Source organism: Micrasema longulum, unplaced genomic scaffold (assembly GCF_059751315.1).
Source record: "Micrasema longulum isolate JH-2025_06_02 unplaced genomic scaffold, ASM5975131v1 h1tg000823l, whole genome shotgun sequence".
Taxonomy (NCBI): Eukaryota; Metazoa; Arthropoda; class Insecta; order Trichoptera; family Brachycentridae; genus Micrasema; species Micrasema longulum.
In genome coordinates, this window is record NW_028278015.1 from 1,373 (window position 1) to 27,503 (window position 26,131).

The 26,131-nt window shown below is 33.5% G+C and overlaps 1 protein-coding gene across 1 annotated transcript; it reads left to right on the forward strand.

Moving 5' to 3' along the window:
• Positions 1-235: 235 nt before the first annotated feature.
• On the forward strand, positions 236-18,469 carry LOC148278820 (cytochrome P450 6j1-like). The gene is made up of 9 exons (XM_088230836.1): positions 236-519; positions 3,864-3,993; positions 6,242-6,454; positions 9,572-9,759; positions 11,210-11,331; positions 13,337-13,428; positions 13,519-13,645; positions 17,257-17,529; positions 18,149-18,469. The coding sequence occupies exons 1-9, from the start codon at positions 332-334 to the stop codon at positions 18,328-18,330; spliced, it is 1,515 nt and encodes a 504-aa protein (XP_088086962.1). The 5' UTR covers positions 236-331; the 3' UTR covers positions 18,331-18,469.
• The last annotated feature ends 7,662 nt before the right edge of the window (positions 18,470-26,131 follow it).

Genomic DNA, 26,131 nt, shown 5'->3' on the forward strand with positions numbered 1-26,131 from the left:
CCACATTTAGTCAATATTGACTTCTATTTAATTATTTCCTTAACTTTCGTTTAAATCCCGTTCATACTTCACTCTTACATTGCGAGGCGTCAATAACATTTGGAGCAACCTATAAATAAATGACATAATGAGCATTTATGTACAACTATGAGTAAATGTGAACTGTGCGTATATATCTGCATTTGTGTTTGTGCTTCTCTAGTGCGAGTGAATTGATTTGAAGATTGGAGATCAGTCGAGTTTGCTTTTCGATGAAATAACATCACCCGCTCTTGTTTTAAAAATAACTAATTGAAATAACAGACAAGTTTATAATTATTATTTAAACGCAATGTATTTTATACTCTTCGGCGCAGTATTACTGTTCGGTTTTGCTGTTTACTTGTTCTTTACGTGGAATAATAATTATTGGAAAAAGCACGGGATACCCCACGAAGAGCCAAAAATTTTCTTTGGAAATTTCAAAGAGGCGCTCACGGGTCAAAAACATTATGGATTAATTTATTGCGATCTGTACAAGTAAGCAATTACCATATGAAATAATTCGTTCTAAAATGTTATTTGTTATAAGCCAGTTGTATTTTAACATGTGTATTTTCGAAAAAAAATGAGTACTTAGATAAATAAATAATTGATATGCTTGTTCATAAAATTAGAACGTCACATAATTTAAAGTTTAATTAAAGCAGAGGATAAAAATACATATTAAATTGAGAATTATTTTCATGGGATATGCCGACTAAAATTATAAAATTAACAGTTTACTCATAGTACCGATTATAAAAATACGTAAATTGTACCTACCGTCCTCTGCCGAGCCACGCCTTCGTATAAACAAGAACGCTTTACAAGTGGCCTAGTGGCAGGCGCGTGAAATGTGGACATAAATATAAACAAATAATAATATTTATAAGTGAACGAGCAGGCGTCAGCAAGCACATTACAAAACAAAATTGCTACATAACGCCGACACTCGGCACAGAACGGAATATTTTTAGGCATTTGTAAAACAAATGTATCGTATTTCTGCTCCAGCAATTCCTAGGCGGGTTGCGAGCCGAATAAAGTATATTTGTGTCGTTTTTGACGACTAATTTCTTCATTTCTTTTGAACACATAAGGCTTTTGAGATTGTAAATCACGACATAATGAAAATGTTCAACTTGTTTGTTTTGTTTGTGCAAAATACAGTACTCCTGGAAATATAATTACACACTGTATACGTCTTTGAATACAGACTAAAAAAAAAAAAACTGAAACTTGGATAGAAACATTCGAATTTAGGGCAATATTGCAAGCCAAGACAGTCAAATGGTTTGAAGTTCGGTAGTAAGCGATTAACACTGTTAAATGATAGTAAATTCCGCCTTCCGGGCCTAATTTAATCTGCCCTGTGGGCCTTAGTGAATTTGTCCTCATGGCCTAATTATATTGGTCCTACGGGGTTAAGAGCTTGAATAATTAGGATCTCGGAAGCGCTATATTAGTTATTCATAATACAAATCAAAATCAATATTCATGACTCTTGGCGCTTTATAAGTTATCCATAATAATAAAAGACATTATGTTAACTTAATTATTTTAGCAATGTAAAAAACAATTAGATTTAAGGTAACCTATAAATATATTCTCCAAGTCATTTAAATTTGGTCAGCAAATAATAAATATTATATTTAACGAATTATAGTCGAGAATGAAACAGTACGTTTAAAGGAATTGAAAAATATTATCATGACTTTTTTTAAAATATGAATTTAAATTTATTACGGTAATAATAATACCTACTTATTATTTTTCTCTTCATCGCGGTGCAGAAAATAAAATAAGAGATATAGATGATCAATAGATCATCGAAAGTGAACACATGCATGGTCAGAGAGAAAAAAGGATTACCACATATCGCAAGAAAATTTTAACAAATGGAGAGTTTTCGATTCCATTCATTCTCAAGGGCGACCTAATACACAGTAAGCAAACGCCCTGAATCAGAAAAAAGAGTTTATACGGGAAGATTCTGGAAGAAATCATAATCATAAAAACGGACATTTTGCTTTATTTGTCTAATAATGCGATCCGAGGCCTATGATTGAAAAAATAGCATAATATATTCTAACTAACTAACTAACTAACCATCACGCCATTTCCCCAGAGGGGTAGGCAGAGAGGATAGAACGCCACACCACTCTGTCCTGGCACACTTCCTTTGCTTCCTTCACATTAATACATCTTCTCATGCACGCACGTCGATTATTCCGACTTTTCACATGACCACTTTCAAGAATTTGTTGTACTTGATCATGCCATGTCTTTCTCGGCCTTCCTCGACTTCTACAACCAGACACATTCGCATCATAAATCTTTTTAGCCGTTCTTTCATCATTCATTCGCTCCACATGACCGAACCATCGCAAAAGACCTTTCTTAATTTTGTCGATAATGCTTAACTCAGCCTTGCATTCTGCTCTAATTTCGACATTAGGGCACCTATCATACACTATACTATACACTACAATACATACAGTCTACTTTCGTCCCTTTTTTTCCAACTCCATGCTTCGCTTCCATACATTAGGGTTGGTACCAGAACTCCATTATGAACTGTATAATATATTCACAAGATCAAATTCGAAATACTGAGTATTCAGTTCATGTCTTTAAACCATAATATTATTTTCATGTAAGAACCTACTTAACCATCTTAGCTATTTCTGGTTGTGACCATTTTTCTATTTTTTAAATGAGGAACGTTCAAAGGAATTGAAAAACAATTGACAACTGAAAACTAAAGTCGCGTCCGGTCCGTCCAATCACGTCGATGTTTGTGTCAAAGATAATGCAGAGATAATGTAGAACTATAACAAGTATAATTTAAATTACAGATCCAATTTATATTCGTGTTTTACGTAATGTTTTTGTTACTGTTTATTTACTATCCCGGATAATTTATTGGATCTGTAATTTCAACGACGCCATCATTGACATCGATGTGACTGGATAGACTTGACGTGACGTTAGTTTTCAGTTGTCAATTGTTTTTGCAAGAGGGAAAAATCACTATTTCTTTTTTACATTCTTAAAGTAATATTTTTTTTTTGCCAATTATTCATCATCATTCCCTCTCCGCACCCATGGTGCATAGGGCATGGTACACCAATCGTAGCGTATCTTGATCAATTTTTTTTGTTTCACGAAGGTAAGATGATCAGTCTTACGCTTCAGGCGCTAGTCCAGGAATTATGAAATATTCTAGTGTGAAAACACCCTTTAGAATAAATATTTCATTTCAACCATGTCGGGAATCGAAACCCGAGACCTCTTGCATAGAAGGCAAACGCGTTGACCATTACACCACGAGGCCGACTAATGCTAATTATTAGTAGCATAAAAAGTATTTTTAAATTTGTAATTTTGAATTCCTGCAAAAACAGTCATTCCATTACTCACGCCCCTAGTACGTCACGATTCATGTTTATTTGTTCCTGGCCATTGAAACATTATCACGAATCTTGACGTCAAAATTTCCAAGGCCAAACACTTTGCATTTTTCTAACAACGAATTTTTTTGAATTTATTTTTTACACTTACGTGTGAAAACATCTCTTCAAAATATCCATATTGATTTTAAAAATAGAATGAATTATTCTAAACCTATTTCGTATATTTTTATCAGTATTCGTAGTATGCGATATTTCCCTATTATAGATGGGATTTTTCACGTCCGATCACAAAGAAAATCCGTCCGTTTGCGAAAAGCGAGGAAGGCAATTACCCACGAGTTGAAATGCCACCAACTTCTCGTTTGTAATACATATTCAGATATATTTAATTATACGTATTGGGTATATGTTTTATTTTTTCTCTAGAAAATTCAATGACGCAGCATATTTTGGATTTTACAAGCTGAGAACCCCAACACTAGTACTAAGGGACTTGGATCTCATCAAAGATGTTATGGTCAAAGATTTTAACTGTTTTGCGGCCAATGATTTCCACGTAAGTTCATTTAGGATTTATTTTAGCGGCTATAATCTAATCAGCTATTCCTTTTCCGTCCAAGCTGCTAGACTTTGGAATGAGCTACCTCTTCATATAAAAAATGCACCTTCTCTACCCACCTTCAAGAAACGCCTGAAACATTATCCCTAGAATCTTGAACTCGGTAAATTTTTACTGTTTTTTTTTAAATATATATGTTTATCCCTTTTTCTTTCCTTGGTTCCTCTTTCTCTCTCCCTCCAAACTCATTATCTGATCCCACATTCCTCATCACTTAATATGTATAACATAATGTACTTTTTAAAGTCAATATGTGCAAGCCTTATCTCCCAATTAAAAAACAGCTGTTAGTTTTAATTAACTAGGTTATTATTATTTTATGTATGTATCTTTTGATATATATTGATGATTTTTTTGTAGAAATTTTCGACCAACTCTCCTTTTGACTTGTCTGTTTTTTGGTTGGCTGGAAGATATTGCTTATGGCAGAGGTTCCCAAACTTTTTTGTGTTGTAGACCCCTTGCCATGTGTACTGTACAAGTAACAGTTTGGACTGTATTCCACAATCCTGTAGCAAGGGGTAGGTGTTGGCCGTGTCTCGCTGCCGTCGTCGCTCTCGGGGTCGTAAATCCCGAAAGTTATGAAGTCTCAAAATTCCTCTCAAGTCCGGTGTTACTGCGTAGGTCGGTGGAAGATACTGGTTCGTAGTCCTGGGGTAAAGCGATGGTCAAGTCCAAGGTGTAGATCCAGTAGTAGGGAGGTGCCGGCGCTCGGCTCGGTCACTTCGCTGGGAGCCGCCGCACGCGCCACATCAATTACAAAATGCCTTTCTAAAGGCAAACATTAGTCTCGTTTGCAAAAATGACTTTTTTAAGGCAGTCCTTAGTCTCGTTTACAAATGCCTTTTTTAAGGCAGTCCTTAGTCTCGTTTACACAAATGCAAAGTCCCACTTTAGGGCAATAATTGGTCAAACGTCTAGCTTCAGGCCCTTTTTAGGGCCTGTAACACATATTTCTACTCTATAGTACCCCGGTATCGCTAAAGTCAGACCCGAAAGTGTGATATTCATACTTTATTGTAGGTCCAACATTTAGCCTACAGATACCGGGGGCCCTAACTATATTATTGCATATTTTATTCACATTTCTAACGGTCCGTTACACCATGTTTTTCGGTTTTTGGTAGACCCCCTACTTACCTGATATTGATTTTTCATAAATTTCTAACTGTAGTGAAGTTTAGTGTTAAAAACTTAAAGTTAAAACAAATGTTAAGTTTTATACATTTATTAATTGAATTTAAATTAAAACTACTCAAAATAAAATTTTGTATCTGTTATATAAAATAAACTAAGCAATAAGTCAATGTTTTTAGTGGGAAGGATGAACCTGATTCTTTAATAATAAATTATCAACATTTGGCATCAATTTTGTCAGGTTTAATCTTAAATCTCCTCGGCCAATGATGTCCAGTCTGTTTCTTTTTTTCGTTAGGAGATTGGTAACAGCGCTGAACCCCCTTTCCACTAGGTACATATGATGATGAAAAGGAAATTAAAAATTTCTTTTCTTTTTTTCGTTAGGAGATTGGTAACAGCGCTGAACCCCCTTTCCACTAGGTATGTATGATGATGAAAAGGAAATTAAAAATTTCTTATAAGGAAATTATAAATAATGTACATGTCTTTATATTATAAGATATCAGTGTATGCTGAGATCCACAATCGTAGACCCCCATTTTCATTTCTTGGACCCCCAAATTTTATTTTCGTTGACGTAGACCCCTTGCAGGTTGTCATAGACCCCTGGGGGTCGATATAGACCACTTTGGGAATCACTGGCTTATAGCAATAAAGTACTTATTCTTTGTACTTGAACTTTTAATTAATAAATAAAAATATAATCGACTACCTAAGGCCTAAGACAAACAAGCGATCTTCACCCAGGCCTCTGCATCGCGCCTCCAGCTGTTGTCTTTGAAAGCTGAAAAAGGGGCGATGCATCAACAGGTGAGGGACATCTTGAGGAGTTTCATCGTCGCATGGGCAGCTGTCGATCTCTGAGAGCTTGAAGCGATGCAGGTAGCTCATGAAGCCACCATGACCCGTAAGTCCCTGGTCTGGTACCTGAAGCGTAAGACTGATAAATTAATCATCTTGCCTTCGTGTAACATAATTGATTAAGATACGCTGCGGTTGGTGTACTAATACGATAATGATAATAAATAGTGTTTTTCCCTACTAGGTTGATAAAGAACAAGACCCTATATTGGCCGCTAACCCATTTGCTCTGACTGGGGAGGAATGGAAAATAAAGAGGATGCAGTGGACTACTGGTATGACAGCCAGCAGGGTGAAGCTCATATACCCGGGTATGCTGGACAGTTCTGACGTCATGGTCAAGTACCTCCAAACCCACGTCGCGGAGAGGCCGGGGGAACCCCTGGAGGCCAGAGAGGTCTACCGATTTGATTTTAAAAAATACATATTATATGCAATATAAAAGGTATTCCAAAACAGTTTTAGATAAATGGTCAATAAATTGTTATCAGTAAGTAATAATTGATATTCTATAAATGACCTGTGTGTCTAAAATATTTTATATGGTAAATAGAAGACATTAACAACAAAAAATAGCCCCTTCTTCTGACCTTAACTTAATGTTTTTTAATAAATACTGTAACCGTGATATTTGTTATAACTAAGAAAAAATGTAAACTGAAAAGTCGATAAAATATTTGGGAGTAACGTTAGATTTAATGGACTAATCGTATTGAAAAAAATGTTGACAAATTGAGATATTTGACTTTTGTTTTCAAACGTTTAACTAGTTATGTTCATCCAAACACTAGAAAAATGGTTTATCATGCTCATGTAGTCTTCTATTTCTTATGGAATAATTGTATGGGGAAGAGCCTATAATAATCATACTGAGCCTCTGGAAACCGTACCAAAACTAATTATTAAAATTACACATCATAAAAATCAACTTTTCCCTCCAACCAATTATTTCAGGAGGGTGAATTTTCGAGGCTCCAAAAAATCTATTGCCAGCAATGTCTAAAATAAGTTTTCATGCGCCAACATTTATCTCCTAAAAATTTTAATAGATCTAGTCAAAGATTGAGTAGTTTACTTGAAATCCCTTATCGTAAATCCAAACTCGGGCAAAGACACTCATTTTTCAAAGCCCCAAAACTGTTCAATGAATTTCATAAGGACAATATAATAGAGATTCTTTAATTTTAAATATATTTTTTTGTTGAAATTGTGGATAAAAAAAAGCAGATTTAACTAGCTCCTTTTTTAATGAATAGAATACATAATTTGACTATAATTTTCTCATTTGTAGTGACAAAAAAATTATGTTCTAATAAATAATATTAGCACTATTTTTTGAAACTTTTTGATATCTATCGTATTCTTCCAGTAGCCTTTATTTCAATTTCAAATAAAATGTATACCCCCACACAAGCCATGCCTTTGTGGGATTTTTTTTTTGTAAATGTAATGGTTTTTTTATATTTGTAATTTATGTATACTTTTTGTAAAATTCAAAGAAAAAAATATAGTAAACGAAAAGAAAAATTCAAAATATAATGAACAATTATGTAAATAAACCTCAATAAACTGGTTTATGTAATTGGACGTAGTAGTTTTGAGTAAATGTAAGTCCATAAATAGTTTTGAGTAAATGTAAGTCCATAAATAGTTTTGGGTCCATAAACAGTTTTTGGTAAGCAAGTTTTATTTTTTTGGGTTTAAATGGTTTTGTGTAAAATAATCTCTCAAATAATATTTCGGATAAATGGAATTCCATGAATAGTTTCGGGTAACGAGTCTCAATAAACTGTTTAGTGTATTTACACTCATTTGAGTCTCAATAAATCGTTATGGGTGTGAACATGTGTGCCAGCATGTAATTTTTTTCAAAACTATGATATTCTTATAATTTGTTGCAACGGAGAGGGAAACATTTTTGAGAAGGGAATATGGAAGTCTAGGCATTTACAGGACTTATGACATGTCATTGGCTGGTTTAAGTGGCCACTTTACACACTAACATCCACATTTCCTTAACTCTTCCATCTGTTGACTTTTGTGAAGTAAAAGAGCTAAATCCTTTAACATGTGGATTTGTACTGTGTCACAGTCATTTTTTATAATATAGCTTGTTAATCTAAAATCTGTGTCGTTTCACAGTCTACGCTGTTATGTAATTTCTTTCTTACTGAGGAACGGAATGATTTGAATCGCATACGATCATCTCTGTTTATATTTATTTATTTAAATATACGCCCAATGGGCATTTTTAAGGACATATTTATACATAGAAAATTATTATAAAGGAAAGTAGAAAGACACAATGGTAAATAGTAAACTTGGTGGGAGTGGAAGCGGGAGAAAGGTGTTTATAATTGAATTTGATTAAGTGATCGTTTGAAAGAAGACAACTTGTTCTCAAAGAAATCAAGACTGGTATGTTTGCTGGCAGAATTCTGGGCATAGGGGAATAAAAACCATAGTTAGTTCTATGGTTATCGGTATGAAAGAGTAAGTTTTGTCTGAGGTTTCTAGTTGGAATATTTAATTTTATTGAGCTCTTTAAGATAGGAATAGAAGGTCGGATTTATTTCGACGGTTTTGAAGAGAAGATATTTGATTTATTTTGATTTAATAGCATAATTATACATTTTTACAATTTAAAAAAATTTCACTTGTTATATTTTTTACTAAAACTAAAATCCCACCAAGCCATTTTTTGTAGCTTGTTGGTGAAGATTATATTTATACTGACTTAATAATATTATTTAAATTTATAAAAACAATGAATAACATATAAAAATTAACAGCCGGAAAGATCAGAATAAACATGTTTATACAAATAATAATATATAAATATATTTTTTAAATACAAGAAAATATATGAAAAAATAAAATATTTACACCTAAGCTACTATTCATATATAAACTCTTGATCGAGTAGCCACTTTCTTATTTTGCTCTTGTTACAATGTGAGTTAAATTTAAGTTCTTTTGGTAATAAATTAAAAATTCTAGGTACTAAATATTTGAGAGTTCTATTTCCATATTTATTACATACTTTTGGTACTACCAAGCCATCATTTGACGTGAAGCGTGTATTATGGTTATGTTTGAGAGGAAACTTGAATGTATTACTATGAAATTGTTCCAAAATGGTGCAAAACTACAGTAGTCCTCGAACAGGCAGAGTTTTGATTGTTTTGTACAGGAGATCATTATTACTTCTTTGTTCGTAAATCTCTGCAGGTACAATTCGCTAATATATTTAAGCTAATATAATGATACGTATATTGGTCTCTGGATATGCCCAACCTCCAGCCTATCTTTCTTAAAATTAATAATACTGTCGGGATGTTTATAAATCTCGATCGCTTCTTTTACCAATCAAGTTTGGTGACTCCTTGGTCTCCCTAAAATAACCTGCTCCAAGTAAATCTTATATTCAATATTGATGAAGACGATGCTTTTTGATTTTTAAAGTCCCTATTTTCCATTAAGGTCCTTTGTAATTTAATAATTATGATTACAGCTGGCTTTGAAATATCTCACTGACGTAATCGTGACGTCGGTGCTGGGTTTGCAGCTGAACTCGTTCGAGGACGAAAAGAACATCTTCAAGAAGATTGCCACCTCAATCTTCGTGTCCGACTTCTGGGAAGGTTTATTGAATCTCTCTTACATGATAGCCCCGTGGATACACACCTTCTTCAAAATAAGGTAACTTTAATTACCGTGTTTGAATCCTCGAAACGAAAAAAATATTAATGTATTCAGGATGTTCAAAATTTTGTACACAAATACGCTGACGCCCTCTAGAGATTTCTTTAATAAAAGTAAAAACGATGACGTATTCTTTATTTGATTTATTTAACACTTCATAATATACATTTTATACATTTCACATGTGAGGTTTATAGTCCACGATCGATGACACACACACACACGTGCTAAAAAATTCACCTGAAATTATAGTGCGACGACCGATGAAGCAAGTCAGCGTTTTCTATTGAATTAAATGCATTACATTCTGTAAAACACAAGATCAACGTCCTGCAGTACATTAACATCGTCCCTACTATAGAGATATGAAGAACAAAGGGATGTGGCCCATAAAGAGACCACAGGGCGCAGTCAACGCCCAGTCTAGTAAAATTCAGTCCAGTTCAATCAGTCACCCAGTTCTAGCATGTAGTTCAAGTGCAGTTACTTTAGCACCTCATCTCCGTTACACTCGCGTGACATAATTCAATTACTTATTTATTCACCATGCAACCTCGTGTCTTCTGTTAATCTCTAGCTGGAGTAGGAGCTCCAACCCTCAACGATCAAATCCTACAAACATAATATAAGTTATAGAGTACGTAAATACTCGCTAAAAAATCGTTATCTACGCGTGCTATAGCGTTCAGAATACCACTCCAGTTGCTGAATCACAAATAACTATCGACATGCTTAAAAACATGCTAAGGGTTTAAGCAATCACAATGAACATGCTTAAGTTATCGCAGTCATAAGTCGACGCGTGTGTAATCTCTAAGTCAACGCTCGTGTCGGTTAGTTTTTTGTTTTCCTCGTAAATAACTACAGTTCATTGGCAAAAAATCGGCGTTTACTATAAAAAATAATACAATATATTTCATTTGCAAAAAATAAGGAGTATCTAATACAAAAAAGTGAAAATTAAATTACAATTACTACGGCGACTGCTTTTCTTGACATTTGGCTTACCAACCGTCGGCTAAATGCAATAAATAGCATGATAAATATATAAATACAAATAGCAGTTTTGGAATATTTTCCATATTTACACCGGTGAAACTCAAATATGTGATTGCGCAGCAGGATTATACGTCACGAAAAGTAAATATTTTGACATTTAATATTAGGGTTTCACGGATGTTCCATTGTGATCGCGAATACGATAAACAACCACGGTGAGAAATTGTTATCACGTCGATAGTTATTTGTTAGTGATCTACTGGTGTAAATGAACATTACTTTGTAACTATGGATACGTTTTTTTGTAACTACTTTTAAAAATATTTAACTTTATAGGGGAGGGCATGTTTATGTATTATATGTCAAGGGTGTGGTTTATTTTTAAAAATAAACATATTTATTTATTGTCGCATGTTGCAGTGATTTTACCTATAAATTATTTTTTCAGGTTTATTAAGAAGGAATATGAAAAAGAACTGCTAAATATTGCAAGAAATATTATCGCGATCCGAAAGGAAAATGGATTTGTGAAAAACGACTTCTTCGAAATCCTGATGAAAGGAGATAAAGGTGCTTAGTAATATTTAAAAAAAAAATGTTTTCCTTTACTAAACAAATGACGTATAAATAGGTACGTTATTCCTGTACCAACTACATCTAAGATTTAAGATCAATATTTTTTGTTAACTCTTGTGTGACTATGATGTAACCCGAGTCTACATCGGATACAAGACTTGATATAATTATTATGTGTTTCTCTTATTTTTTTAAAATATGAAGTTTTATTTTTCATAACTTTCAAATGAAAATTTTCACACCAGATTTGGAAAGTAAAATTTGTATTAATGAGTTGGATTTTAATGCAAAAAACATTTATCCTTGCAATGCGAAATAAATCTGTTTTGCTGGATAAGAAAGAGCCCGAGAATAGAACGTATAACAAGAAAGACAGAGACGCTGTTCTGTGGTCAAAGTTTGTGTGAAAGAGACTAAAACAAACGAAGAAATTAGTTTTATCGGTCGGTTCAGTAAAAAAAAACATCGGTTGGGATTTTATATTTTTATCAATGTTTAAAGTGGCTTCCTGTGAAATTGCATTTTTCAAGATAACACCTTATTATTGCAAAAAGGTGATACGTAACGTAAAAGCAAACACAACATCTTGACGAGCAGAAAATTTTCTTTCGAATGACGTGAACCTTTACCATTTTGTTTTACTTTTCGCATTTGTTTGTAATTGTAATGTAATTTGTAAAAAAGCGGACATATCTTATGTTAACACGTAATACAATAAATAGTAAACGATAGGGAAATATCACGTTTTTTTAAAAACATTTTTAAAGTAATAAGGGTCTCTGAAATATTGTCGAGAATTTTTATTTTTATTTTTATTTTGTTACTTAGTAACATAAAACATATTTTTAATTTTGTAATTTTGAATTCCTGCAAAAACGGTCATCGCATTGGCCACGCCCCTAATACATCACGATTCATGTTAATTTTGAACTTTATTCCTAACGGTTAAATTTTTTATCGAGCATCGTCACGAATCTTGACGTCACAATTATCAATGCCAAACATGTCGCGTTTTTCTAGCGACATATTTTTTTATAATTTCCTTTTTCAAGTTATGTATGAAAAACATTTCTCCGCAATATCCATATTGATTTCGAAAATGCAATTAATTATTCTTAATTCATTTTATGTATTTTTATCGGTATTCGTAGTATGTGATATTTCTATTGAATAAAGTTCTTTTTTTTTTACAAGGTACTGTGTGAAACGTAACCCCGTGTATAATAAAATTTCCTTGAACGTTTCGAGTGCCAGTCCAGGGACTATGAAATATTTCAGCGTACAAACGCATTTAAAAATATTTTTTTCATGTCAACCATGTCATGTTTTCATGAACCCGAGACCTCTTGCATAGTAGGCAAACGCACTGACTGTTAAACCGTGAGGCGGACGAGTTATTTACAACTCGTTGAAGACGCCCTTCACCCACCTCCCCCCCCCAAAGTTGAAATATTTGGGTAAATCATAATAATTTTAATTTATTTTAACAGGGCTAAGCCCTGTAAATGCCTAGACTTCCATATTCCTTTCTCAATTCAAGTATTTTGACATACTCAAACATTGTTGAATTAACTACCTGGTAAAAGAAGAAGTATGAAAATTGTTTTCAGGCGTTGCCTAATAGGTGATTTTATTTATTTATTTATTCATATTTTTCGCTTACAAACTATAATTAATAGTAAAAATAATGTGACCTCACTGGGGGTTCAGCCGGATGAGTCTCACCCCCGTGATAAAAGTTTCAGCTCTTTTACTTCACAAAAGTCAACAGGTGGAAGAGTTGAGGAAATGTGGATGTTCAAACATGGGCAGAATGGTGAATGTTACACAGTGTGTAAAGTGGCCACTTAAACCAGCTAATGACAGGTCATAAGCCCTGTAAATACGTAGACTTCCACATTTCCTTCTCTAAAGTTTTCTGCATCCCTGTTGTAATTTGTTAAATAACTTTTTGTAAATAATGTATCTACATCATGTAATGTGCAGTCCTATTTTTTAGTTGATGAATTGGAGGTGGCCGGAAGAGCTTTCGGATTCCTTTCCGACGGTGTAGAAACTTCCAGTGGACTCATTTCCTTCACTCTATTTGAGGTTTGTATGAAACATTATGTTTTTGTGGTATTTGCCGTAAAAATTATAATTGCAACAATGGTGATTAAACTATTCATCATGTTGTTCCAGTTGGCGTCCAACCCCCACATCCAGAGCAGGCTGCGAGAGGAACTGGAGAAAGCGGCGGCCACCAATGATGGTCAGCTCACCTTCGAGCATATCACCACTATGCCCTACCTGGAGATGATCACTCTAGGTATTTAAATAAAATTGATTTGTTAAACAGATTAAAACAGACGTGGTATTTACAGGGCTTATGACCTGCCATTTACAGGTTTAGGAGGGCACTTTACATACCTTATACCATTCACCATTACAATATTTGAGTTTGTCCAAACGTTCGTGGACAAAAGACTGGATTTTACCCCCTCGGGAGTCATTAAGATTAACAAATTACAACAGGGCTGGAGAATACCTTAATTAAGGGAATATTGAATTCTAGGCATTTACAGGGCTTATGACCTGTTATTGGCTGGTTTAAGTGGCAACTTTACACTTACACTTAAACCAGCCAATGACAGGTCATAAGCCCAGTAAATGCCTAGAATTCCATATTCCCTTATTTAAGGTATTCTCCATCCCTGTTGTAATATGTTAATTCACCATTCTGCCCATGTCTAAACATCCATATTTATTTATTTATTTTATTTTGAGAAAACAACAGCTTTACTAAAAAATATTTATATATTATAATTATTGACCTATTATTACATAAACATGCCCTGAACCCTCAAAAATTATGACACCTAACTTATGCCCAAACACTCAGTCATGCCCAACGCGTATTTAGTCGTTCTTCGACCGCCAGCTAGGCGTGACGTTTAGAATCGAAATAAAAATGGCTACTTTTGTCATGAAAACGTGTAAAAACCTTTCGGATAAACATTATAAAAAGAATTGTGAAACAGTGATTAACAAAGCTTAAAATAATTCATATTCAAATATAAATATTATTAACATATTACAACAGAGATGGAGAAAATTTTAAAGAAGGGAATGCAGATATCTAGGCATCTACATGGCTTATGACCTGTCATTGGCTGGTTTAAGTGGCCGCTTTACTCATTGTGTAACATTTTAAGTTTAACGGTTTAAGTGGCCACTTTACACATTGTGTAACATTTGACAGGCGCCGTGGCACAGTTGGTTAAAAAACTGTGAACTGGTATCGTGGGTTCGATTCCCGCCAGTTGCTAGAAAAAACTCATTGAAATATTTTTTCTCAATTAGTAGGGGTGTTGTGGTGATTTTTCATTACCTCCTTCTATGGAGTGCTAGGAGATATGTCCCCTGTATTTTAACTGCAGACAAGCCTTAAAATAGAGGCTTAGCGGGTTATTCCTGTAAATTATGTTTATCAAAAATCAGCATTCTGCCTATATAATATTTTTCTAAAATGTTCTCCCACTCTGTTGTAATATGTTAATGTTAACAGATCCCTAGTGGACACACACCTATGGCCTGCATGTGTCGGGAATATAATATATACTGCCGAAACAATAAAATTGACATTTTTCATGATACTCTCTCAGCTTTTGCGAATAATCTCTTAGGAATAAATCCTATTCAATAAGTATACACGTACAACTTATTTTTTATTGCATTGTATCCTGTATAAACAAAAATATTAAAAAATATGTATTACAACTTAACGTATAAATCTATTTTGTGTAATTCTATAATTGAAGATATATTTGCATGTTAAATTATTTCGACGAATGCTTTAAATTGTATGTTTTCTAGTATGTATCTTTGTTGAATTACCTAATAAAATAAAATAAAATAAAATAAATAATCCAGTTCTTGTCTACAAAAATTTGCAAAATCTCAGAACATTGTTGATAAATATTATTTTTTGTAAACGTCAAACTACACCTAGCGGGGCAATTGCGAAGCTCTTCTTAGTTACAGTGATGCACTGATAGGAATTCATTTTTAAAATATAATAAAGGTGAGTTAATATTATCTTTTCGTCCTTAATCATTCAGTGGATAGTAATAAATGGGTAGAAATTATAAGGAATGAATCTGAATCCACCAAAAACATATTTAAAAAAAAAAAATTTTTTTTTTACAATATACATAAGAGGTAAAACAAAGTATATAAAAAAAAAAAGGATAATCACATGGCAATGAAATACATTTTGTCAGTAAAAATAGTAAACAAAAAAATCCCACATAGACATGGCCTGTTCGTGGGTATACAAGAAATGTTTATGATTTTTTGCTCCTATAATAAATAGACAGGTATAATATTTTTGTATAATATAAGAAAGAGAAAAAAAATATTCTGTAAAATATTATAAGGTACTTTTTATTTTATGGTAATTAAAAAAAGGAAATAAAAATATTGATAAAAAAAACATAAAAATATTCCTTATTATTACAGGACAACAAAATATTTCATAGAAAAAAAAAGTTAATATCTTTAGTTTGAATCCAGGATAGTGCGTGTTTTTTAAAAGAAGGGAAAACTTTCAAAATTTGGGATCATAAAATATTATCAGTAATTTTTTTTTTTTTAATTTGGGCCTATAAAATATGCATGTCTCTGTGCTAGCCTCGTTTTACAATGTGATGTTGATTGTAAACGTTAAAATACAAACTTTTTTATGTAGGTAAAAGGAGTATCTTTCAATTTTCGGTAGCATATGGACTCTCGTTGAATGCAGCCCTGGTGTAAACTCACTGCTTGTTACTGTTTTTAAACATATTTTACTCTATGGGGCATGTCTTATGTATTATATAAATCAATGCATATTATATAACAACTTTATGAGCCATTTATAGTTTTCCACCTTTGGACATATATTTTATACAGACAGTAAATTATGTAAACTATGAATTTAACTCAAAAATAAAATAATAAAGAAAACTGAAATAATATTTCAGTTTGCATATTTTGGGTATGTTTCACTTTTCTTAAACTCTTTGTGAAGTCAAAGAGCTGAAACCTCTATTGATTCGGGTGAGAATCATCTGGCTGAATTATTTCACCTACTAGGCAACGCTTCTTTGTCTATAAACATTTAGACGTACAAAAAAAGTTGTTTTAATTGTTTGATATTAAAGCATTATAAGCCTGAAATAGAATATTATTGATAATCGGTGTATTTGAATATATTATTTTTTTACATACGTGGGAATCTCATATCGGTAAAAGAATCTGCCCGATCGAAACGGATTGGCGGCCTCCGTGGTGTAGTGTTTAATATGCTTGACTTAAACACGAGCAAATTCGGGTTCGATTCCCGATGAGAACGGAAAATTGTATATATATAAAATGTATCCGGTAAAAGGCGAAGTTTCATGAAAATGTATAAAAAATAATTGATTATAATAAAAACGAACTACATCGCAAGACGTCACTAGTTCTTCCAAATCAACCAATGACAAGAGAGTTGTGATAGATTTCCGGTTTACGGCAAGTCAACTGACGAATCAGCAGAACTTTTCGAGAAGAAGGAAAAGAGAACTTGAGACGTTGCACGCAAAGTAATTTTAAAAATACAAAACTTTATAACACCATAAAAAAATAGCTTAGTTTGAGTTTATGTATGCAGAGACAAACCTTAAGGTGAGGAAAGTACATTCTATTGTCTTTACCTTCGGATTATTCTCCGCATTTGAGATTAGAATGTACTTTCCTCACCTTAAGTTTTGTCTCTGCATACGGGTATAAGTCTATTAACAAATTTAAAAAAAAAACGGAACTTCCTCATTGGGCTTCCTAGCATTTCCGTTATTGCAAGTACTTTCGTACTCCGTTAAGTTAGGGGTGTAAATATATAAAATGTTGTACTTCCAGAGGTGCTGCGGATGCACCCGCCCGTGTTCACCATCAACCGCGTGTGCACGCGCCCCTTCACGCTGCCCCCGGCCGGCGGCGGCGGGGGGGGCGCGCCCTTCACCGTGCCGGTCGGCATGGCCGTCACGGTGCCGAGCTACGCCCCGCAGGTGGACCCGCGCTACTTCCCGCAGCCCGAACTCTTCCTGCCCGACAGGTTCGCGGAGGGCGCGTCCGGGGGCGCGCCCAAGTACGCCTTCATGCCCTTCGGGGAGGGGCCCAGGATCTGCGTGGGTAAGGAAAATTACATTGGAATATTATAACGAATGTGCAGGTGAACATTCTTGGTCTTCTCCGTGCTCAAACATCATCATCATCATTCCCTTTCCGCACCTAATGGTGCATAGGGCACGTCACCGGTACGCAGCGTATCTTATATGAAGATGATTAGTCTTACGCTTCAGATACCAGTCCAGGGACTATGAATTATTCTAGTGTAAAAACATCCTTTATAATAGAACATCGTCTAGAAACTAGACGTCACAATAATTATTGTCAAGGTCAAACGTGTCACGTTTTTGTAGAGACATATTTTTTAACAATTTGATTTTAAAGGTTATGTATGAAAACATTTCTCTACAATATCCATATTGATTTCGGAAATAAAATTAATTTTTCTAAATCTTTTTCTCATATTTTTATTAGTATTCGTAGTATGTGATATTAAATTTTAATTAAAAATAGGTATATCTTTTATTTTTTATTTTCTAATAACTAATTGGGTATTCTGCAATCCGGATGACTGGAATTCGGATAAACGGAGTTCTGCTGTAAATGTAAATACATATAAATATAAATACATAGTTTTTTCTTTATTTGGGCCTTTTACCAACGCATGATAATTGATTTCCAGGAATGCGTCTCGGGATGGCCACCACCAAGACTTGCATCGCCCACATCGTCAGGAACTTCGAACTGCGGGTCGCGAGCAGGACCAAACCCGGCCCGTTAGAAGTGGACCCTAACGTCATTGTCAATAGGGCTGTTGGTGAAATCTGGCTCTCTTTCCACAAGTTGCGAAAGGAAACTGACTAATCGCGCAAAATAAATTGATGTAACAATTGATTTCTTTTTTAAAAAAATAAGTATAATAACTAAAAAAATTTGCTAAATATTATCATTTTAAATGTATTTTTAATTATTTTTAATTTTATTTAAACATTTAACATATATATTTAGTTTACATATATATGCATAAGGGCGGGCATATTGCCTTAGGCAATTTTTTTCTTCCTACCCAAACCGTTCAATTTAAGAAAATCAGTGGTATATTAACTTATTTTAAGTATATATGTACAGAGAGTTCTTTAGACCCTTTCACATCCGAAACCACGATGATCAGTATGGGCAAGAAGACATATTAGCATATTTAAAAAAAATATTTAGAACACCGAAATTTAAAAAAAAAAAATATTAAAAAAAAATAAATGGTTGCTTACTTATACTTACCCCTACAAGAGTAAGCAACCATTTGTTTTTTATTTATCTTTTTTTTTTTTAAATTTTATCCGTTCTAAAAATTTATTTTAATGTGCCAATATGTCTACTTGTTCATACTGATCATCGTGGTTTCGGATGTGACAGGGTTTAAAGAACACTCTGTATATAAGAGTATATTTTTATTATTTATTCATACAAATACATATATACAAGTTGCGCAAAAGTTGTCATCCGATGTTCTTTGCCTGTAATTTTTTTTATGAATAAAAAAAAAATATTCTGCCTTTGGATTGTGTTTATTTGATATCTTAACTTTTTTTCCAACAAGTCGAGAAAATGATATCGGCCAAGAGGCCGCCGCTAGAATTGATGACCACGAGGGCCCGATTTATGGCATATTTCTTCACTATTTCCACAACTTCCAGCGCTAGGTTCTCGCATTCTTGCCGGATATTCTCTTTGAGGGCTTTAAGAGTCTGAGGCTTGTTAGCGTAGACTCTTGACTTCAAGAAACCCCACAAAAAAGTCAGGAACGGTCAAATCGGGAGATCTTGCCGGCCAGTGCAAATCACTAAAACGAGAGATTAAGCGATCCAAAAATACAGCCTTCAGGATATTGGTTGTGGCTCGTGCAGTATGCGCCGTTGATCCATCCTGTTGGAACCACATGTTATCCAATCCCAAAATTCCCTGTAAAGACCGCCGATTGATGCCCGAGTACGTGGCACGTTGTCTGGTTGATACTCCGGGATCCTCTGCGACATCTTCAGCCACAGCCGAGATATTCTCATCAGAACGGCTGCTCCGAGGCCGGCCAGACCTGGCAGCATCTCATGTTGTCCCATACACTTCTAGGCGAGCGGCTAAACGCCGTAGTGCTTATCCAGTTGGTGTTGGACGACCAGGAAATCTGCGCCTAAATTCACGCTGCGCCAACAACAACGACGAATTATTCATGTCTTGTTGACGTGAATTCTGTATCTGTTTACTTCACAAATGTCAAAGCTAACTAACATTTGCCGCCATTAGTAAAAGTTATGGCATCTTCCGATAAGGTGATGGCTTTTACGCCACCTTATTTTACAAAAAAAATATAATAACGTATCTCAAACTCAATGAGGCCAAAAGCCTTGTGTTGAGTTGAGATATAACATATTATTTAAAAAAATGCAAACTTAAAAATGATTACAAAAACATATACTTCAATATATAATCATCTGGACAACACGTTTAGTAGTATATAAATCTACGCAATATCTCGCAGCAGTCTCCTGCAATGGTCTCTTCCCTTAGACAAAATCCAAACTTGCACATTTTTTTCTGAAAATGGCTTTCGTTTTGGAGAACTTAATATATTCATCCGGGACATTAAGCACTCTTGGGGCCACCAAAGAGATTTCACCATTCCTCTGAGCAAAAATCGGACGTGTTTTTTGTATGAAATAATTCAAATTACAGGAAAACTTCGTACAAGCATTCTGCTGGGATCTATTATTATATAATATATTTTAATATAGAATCACTACAAAAAAGGCGCCTTGTGATTTAATTTTTCTTTTCAAAATTCTAAATAATATGGTTGATTCGCCGTACCTTTTACAAAATATTGGTTTCCGTTGTCTTCTTCGCTATACCAGATTAAATTCCCTTTTTTATGTACCAACTTGTCAAAACAATTAAGCCTCGAATTCATTCATTAGACGTATCTGTAGAAATTATACTGGGCTCAGTATTGATGTAGACATTTTTTACTGTACGTTGCATTTATACAGAAAATTTCTTCATGGGGTCGATTATTTGGGATAGTTGCTGAATGTGCATCTTGAGTGGTTTATGCTATGTATATGTACCGCATGTAATGTATATGTTTGTGTATGTTTTATATGTGCGTTCATGTGTGTGTGCGTGGATGGCTCGGAGTGTGCATTCGGTATTTTTATTTATTTTAATTTATTACCTCCATGGAAAACCCAAATTATTATTTTCTTGAGATTCTTATTTATTTGTTTTTTTTTTTGGTCACATTTAATGTTTATATCTTTTGCTTAATTTATGAAAACTGAATTGGTCTTTTTATGTTTAAAAAATTTTATTTTAAATACTTATGACTTTATGTTTTCTGAATAAAATAAAAAATAATAAAAAAATAACCATTTTAAAACATATGATAAATATTATGTACTTTTTAAAATTAAAAATTGACTAAACATCTACACTATACTATAAATCTGATGGATATAAATATATACGACTTCGTATTATTTATTTTATGCATAACAAAATTAATATTGAAATTACTGTAATTTTATATACGTAAGAATAATCTATGTATAAATAAGAAAAAATAAATATTATGTTACCTACTTAAAAATACTTATAATAAAGGGAATAAATTAAAAGGCTCTAATTTTACATTAATATTTTACCTCACCTATTCCCATATTCTGTCTATTTTCTGTATCCGGGCGGATAAAAAATACAGTTATGTGTGTGAAAATTATGTGATAAGGAAATCTAGTGGAGATAAGCCGGCCTCGTTGTGTAGTGGTTGACGCATTCGCCTACTATTATCGAGTTCCTGGGTTCCATTCCTGGCAGGATTGACGTAAAATATTGATTTTAATATTTTAAAGGTGGTTCTACACTGCACTATTTCATCGTTTCTGGACTGGCACCTGAAGCGTAGGACTAACCACCTTACCTGCAGTGTAGACCATTCAGATATTAAAATCAATATTTTTACATCCATTCTGCCATGAATCGATCCCGAGGCCTCAAAACTGGTAGGCGAACGCGCCAAACGAGGCGGACTTATTTCCACTTGTTTTCCTTATTCATGATTTTTACCTGAGAGCACCCATCGAGTCAAAAACAGTCGTTCAGGGTTCTGGTTCAAATTTACACACAACTGTGTTCTTCATCTGCTTGGACACAGATATTATACAATATCACAGGACACAATATCGTTTCATCCAGGGTCCCCAGATAGCTTTTTTTTTAAATAACGTTTTTTAATTAATCATATCGATTTTTTTGCACAATTCTACTCCATGATGTTAAGAAGATAATATCAAAATTATTAAAATATTTTTTAGCCGATTTTTTAAAATGATAATTCCCATTTATCACTGCTTTTTCCCCGCACAAACAGCAAACATTTTAATTCACCGCTATACAGTTTGATAATCTTTGACATGTTGGTCTGTTCGCGCGTGTGCTTTTTGCTACTCGTATTTGGGCGTAAATTTCCCGACATAATCACAAAAATCCGGATTTCGTACTTTACATTTAACATGTATTCCCCCTCCTAACTCCCCGCTGTACTTCCACGCTGACGAGTAACGTGACATTAGATCAGTGCTGTTCAACGTGTCACAGCGAAAGTAGCTCGGCGTCTTACAGCATACTCAACAGTATTTTATAAAAACATATTTGAATTTCACAAAACACAACTTTAACAATCATAATGACATTTCAAAATATTTTGAGTTTGTCCAAATTCCAATCCGAATTCCGAATCCAGTCATTGTCTACACAATGACTGGATTCAACTCCCGAGGGAGCTGTTTACATATAACAACAGAGATGAAGAACTTTTTAGAGAAGGCAATATATAACTCCAGGCATCTACAGGGCTTATAACCTATCATTGGCTGGTTTAAGTGGCCACTTTACACACTGTGTAACATTCACCATTCTGCCCATATTTCAACATCTATATTTTGTTGAAATATGAGCAGAATGAAGCTGGATTCCAAAAGTGGATTAGTCGTCAACAAAAATGCGTTCAAAAATAGCTAAGAAATTTAGCTTCCCAATGATGTATTTTTCAGTTCAAATAAAAAATGCCTTAAACCTGAAAAAAATTCCGTGAATCGGAAGGGAAAAGTCCGTGAATCTATTTCAGTATCAAGTAGCCTAGCCAATCATTGAATATTGCGCTGATAACACAAAATAAATTTACGACTGCCATCGTAAATCCTTGGCTTCAAGTGGCCGCTTTAAAGGCACCAAGTAGTGATTTGAGTTTATTGGTATTTCCAACTAATTGTCGTGTATTGCGATATTTAAGGCTTAGCATGTGAAAAGCTAACGCTAAATTGCTATTTTTCAACAATGCTTTGAGTACGTCCAAATATTTGTAAACTGGCTGGATTTCCTCCCTGGGAGTTATATAGATATAAATTCGTTGCAACAGAGAGGGAAAACATTTTGAGAAAAGAAAATGGAAGTCAAGGCATTAACAGGGCTTATGCCTTGTCGTTGGTTGGTTTAAGTGGCCATTTTACACTCTGTGTAACTTTTACCACTTTCCCGTGTTTTACCTCTCTGTTGCAACAAAGTTATATTTCCTTCCCATCCCCTCTCCTCTCTTCATAGTATAGTGTTAATTGTTTTCAATATATTTTTATTTTTGTTAATCTTTGCTTTCAATTTTTGCATAAAATTTTAAGATTCAATATGTCTATGTATTTATAATTTTCTCAAACTGAACGGTTTGGGTAGGTAGGAAGAAATTGCCTTAAGGCAATATGCCCGCCCTTATATGTATATATATATTGTATATGTACATAAAGTGTCAAATAAATAAATATTTAAATAACTCCCAATCCAGCCTGTCTACAAACGTTTGGACATACTCAAAGCATTGTTGATTAAACTAACTGGTAAAAGAAGAAGTAAAATTGTCAAATAGTTTTCAGGCGTTGTCTAGTAGGTGAATGGGTTCAGCCGGATGAATCCCACCCACGTGATAAAGGTTTCAGATCTTTTACTTCACAAAAGTCAACAGTCAACAGGAAATGAGCATGTTTAAACATGGGCAGAATGGTGAATGTTATACAGTGTGTAAAGTGGCCACTTAAACCAGCCAATGGTAGGTCATAAGCCCTTGTAAATGGCTAGACTTCCATACTTCTTTCGCAAGATGTTTTCCCTCTCTGTCGCAACAAATTAAGTGCTGTATTTCACCTTGCCTCGCCTCGTAGTGTAATGGTCAGCGCGTTTACCTACCATGCGAGAGGTCTCGGATTCGATTCCCGATAAGGGTGACATGTAATATCAAAGAAACTGTTTTTTTGCAATGGAATATTTCATGGTCCCTGGTCTGGCACCTGAAGGGTAAGACTGATCTTACCTTCATTTGGATGTATATATGCAGAAAAGATCCAACTGTGAAATCACAGTTTTGAGATATTTGAAGAAATATAAGATCACCCTAGTATAAAATTACAGATCACTACTTGATTTGAAAAATTAATGTTAATGATGGAAATAGTATTTCTCTTGCCAATGGTGTTTTATTTGTTGAAAATTAATATTTCATCTGTTAATTTTTTGCCTATTTATGGAGCTGGATCATTTTTGCTTAAACAGATTTTAATATTTTTAAATGCAAAAAAAGTTCAAACTACATTTTGTTAAATTTGGCTACTGGGTTTGTATGGAGAAAAATCGGAAAATTTACTCAAAAACCCTCTAAAATAATAAATAGTATACATCAATATAGGTAGTAGGTAGTCATGTTATTGTTTATTTTGCATAAAAATGTCTGCCTTAAAACAGGTTATACCTACTTAGGCAGACTAGACAAAATCCAGAGAAATCTATTACCTAAGTATGTATGCAGAAATAGTATTTTTTGTAATAAACCATTTTTCATTATTTTTATTATTATATCGGATTTATTATGAATAATTAGTTAATAGACACGTCATTATATCCATGAAATATGCTTTTTTTTATTTGTCTGCTTTTACAGACTGTATTTGTAATTTATTTTCTTATATCATCATTCAATTTCCACATCTAATTGGGCATTATGCACTTCATTGGTACACCTATCGTAGCGTATCCAGGGATAATTTAGAATTATATGCAAATCTTGATCATTTTTGTTACATGAAGGTAAGAAAATCAGTTTTATGTAATTATATGAAGTAGGCGGAATATTTGCATTTGCGCTATTCCTGATGCAAAAATTTCTTTTGCATATCTTTTATACGAAAACATTTTTCAACTACATTAGGACCAAATATCATTGGACTCTTTGTGCAAAATGTAAAATTCTAGTATTGCATTATGGACCGTGTTTCAAAATTGAATTACTACGTAAGTGTTTGTCTAACCAGATGGGTCTTTTTTGTTTAAATATAAATAAGATATTCTGTATCGACTTTTACAATAAATTAAAAAAATATCCAAAGTGAGTTGGATCTTTTCTGCATATATACGTCCATTTGATGAAAAAAAATTATCAAGTTACACTGCGATTGGTATACTAACACAATGCCCCTAGTGGCGGAAAGGGAATGATGATAATTTTTGCACGACAACACCATATTACATGGGTTTACAGCAAAGAATACCCGGGCTTGAGACACATTACGTTTTTTTTTTTTTTTTATTATATTGAAAACATATTATACATAATTATATACAATATTCCCAAGGAGTTTTTTAAAAAAAAACTCATTTAGGGACATACAGATAATAATTTTTTTAGAGACGTTTTTAAATTTTAAACTATAATATTATTTAACAAAAGCAGAAAAATTAAAATTATGATATACTACAAATTAAAAAGGGTATGAAAAATACTTGAAAATAACAGAATAAACAGAATACTAGGCATGGAAATAAATTCAAAATAATGTATACATTATGCAATCTGGGAAAGAAAATTGAAAAAGTTTAAAAATTACATGGATGTATATATACATACTGAACTAGTACAAAATAAAATCATTTTTTTTAATTAACAAAATATGCGCACACCCAATACAGGTTAATTTTTTTTATCAAAAACGTTGAAAAAATTGAAATTATGTATACAAGCCAAAAAAAGTATATAAAAAGAAAAAAACACAAATAACATTTAAATAGTATTAAAAATTACATATACAAGCAAAAACGGTGAAATATTAAAAGGTATATGTTCAAGATGCGCATTCTCTATAAACTAACATTATTTATTCAAAGTACTTCTGGAAAAAATAATTCTTCAATTCGCACGTCCTGTTTCTATATTTTGAAATAGGTACTTTAAATTTTTGTGGCAATTTATTAAATTCCTTGAAACCTATGTATTGTAAAGATCTAGTACCAAACTTCGTAGACTTCACAGATCCAATATATATATTGTTTTTTGATCGAGTACTGTACCGATGGATGTCTCCAATGAAAGCTGGCTTTATGTTACTTTTTATCATTGTAATTTCACTGGGAATCCAACCCGCGACTCAACGTGTGTGAGACAAGCGTCTTTGAGCGGGGCGCAATTTCTAAAACAACGCATTAATTCATTCATTTAAAATTAGCGCGCCAATTTAACAGCTGCTACTGTTATTATAAATTCATTATTTCTAATGCTAGTGCTAATATTATTGATAAAACT

Bases quoted from the DNA above. Each gene is read 5' to 3' on its own strand.
- LOC148278820 (XM_088230836.1), top strand. From the start codon at position 332: ATGTATTTTATACTCTTCGGCGCAGTATTACTGTTCGGTTTTGCTGTT. The intron at 3,994-6,241 runs GTAAGTTCATTT...TTTCCCTACTAG, and splicing joins TTGCGGCCAATGATTTCCAC to GTTGATAAAGAACAAGACCC. The intron at 11,332-13,336 runs GTGCTTAGTAAT...CCTATTTTTTAG, and splicing joins CCTGATGAAAGGAGATAAAG to TTGATGAATTGGAGGTGGCC.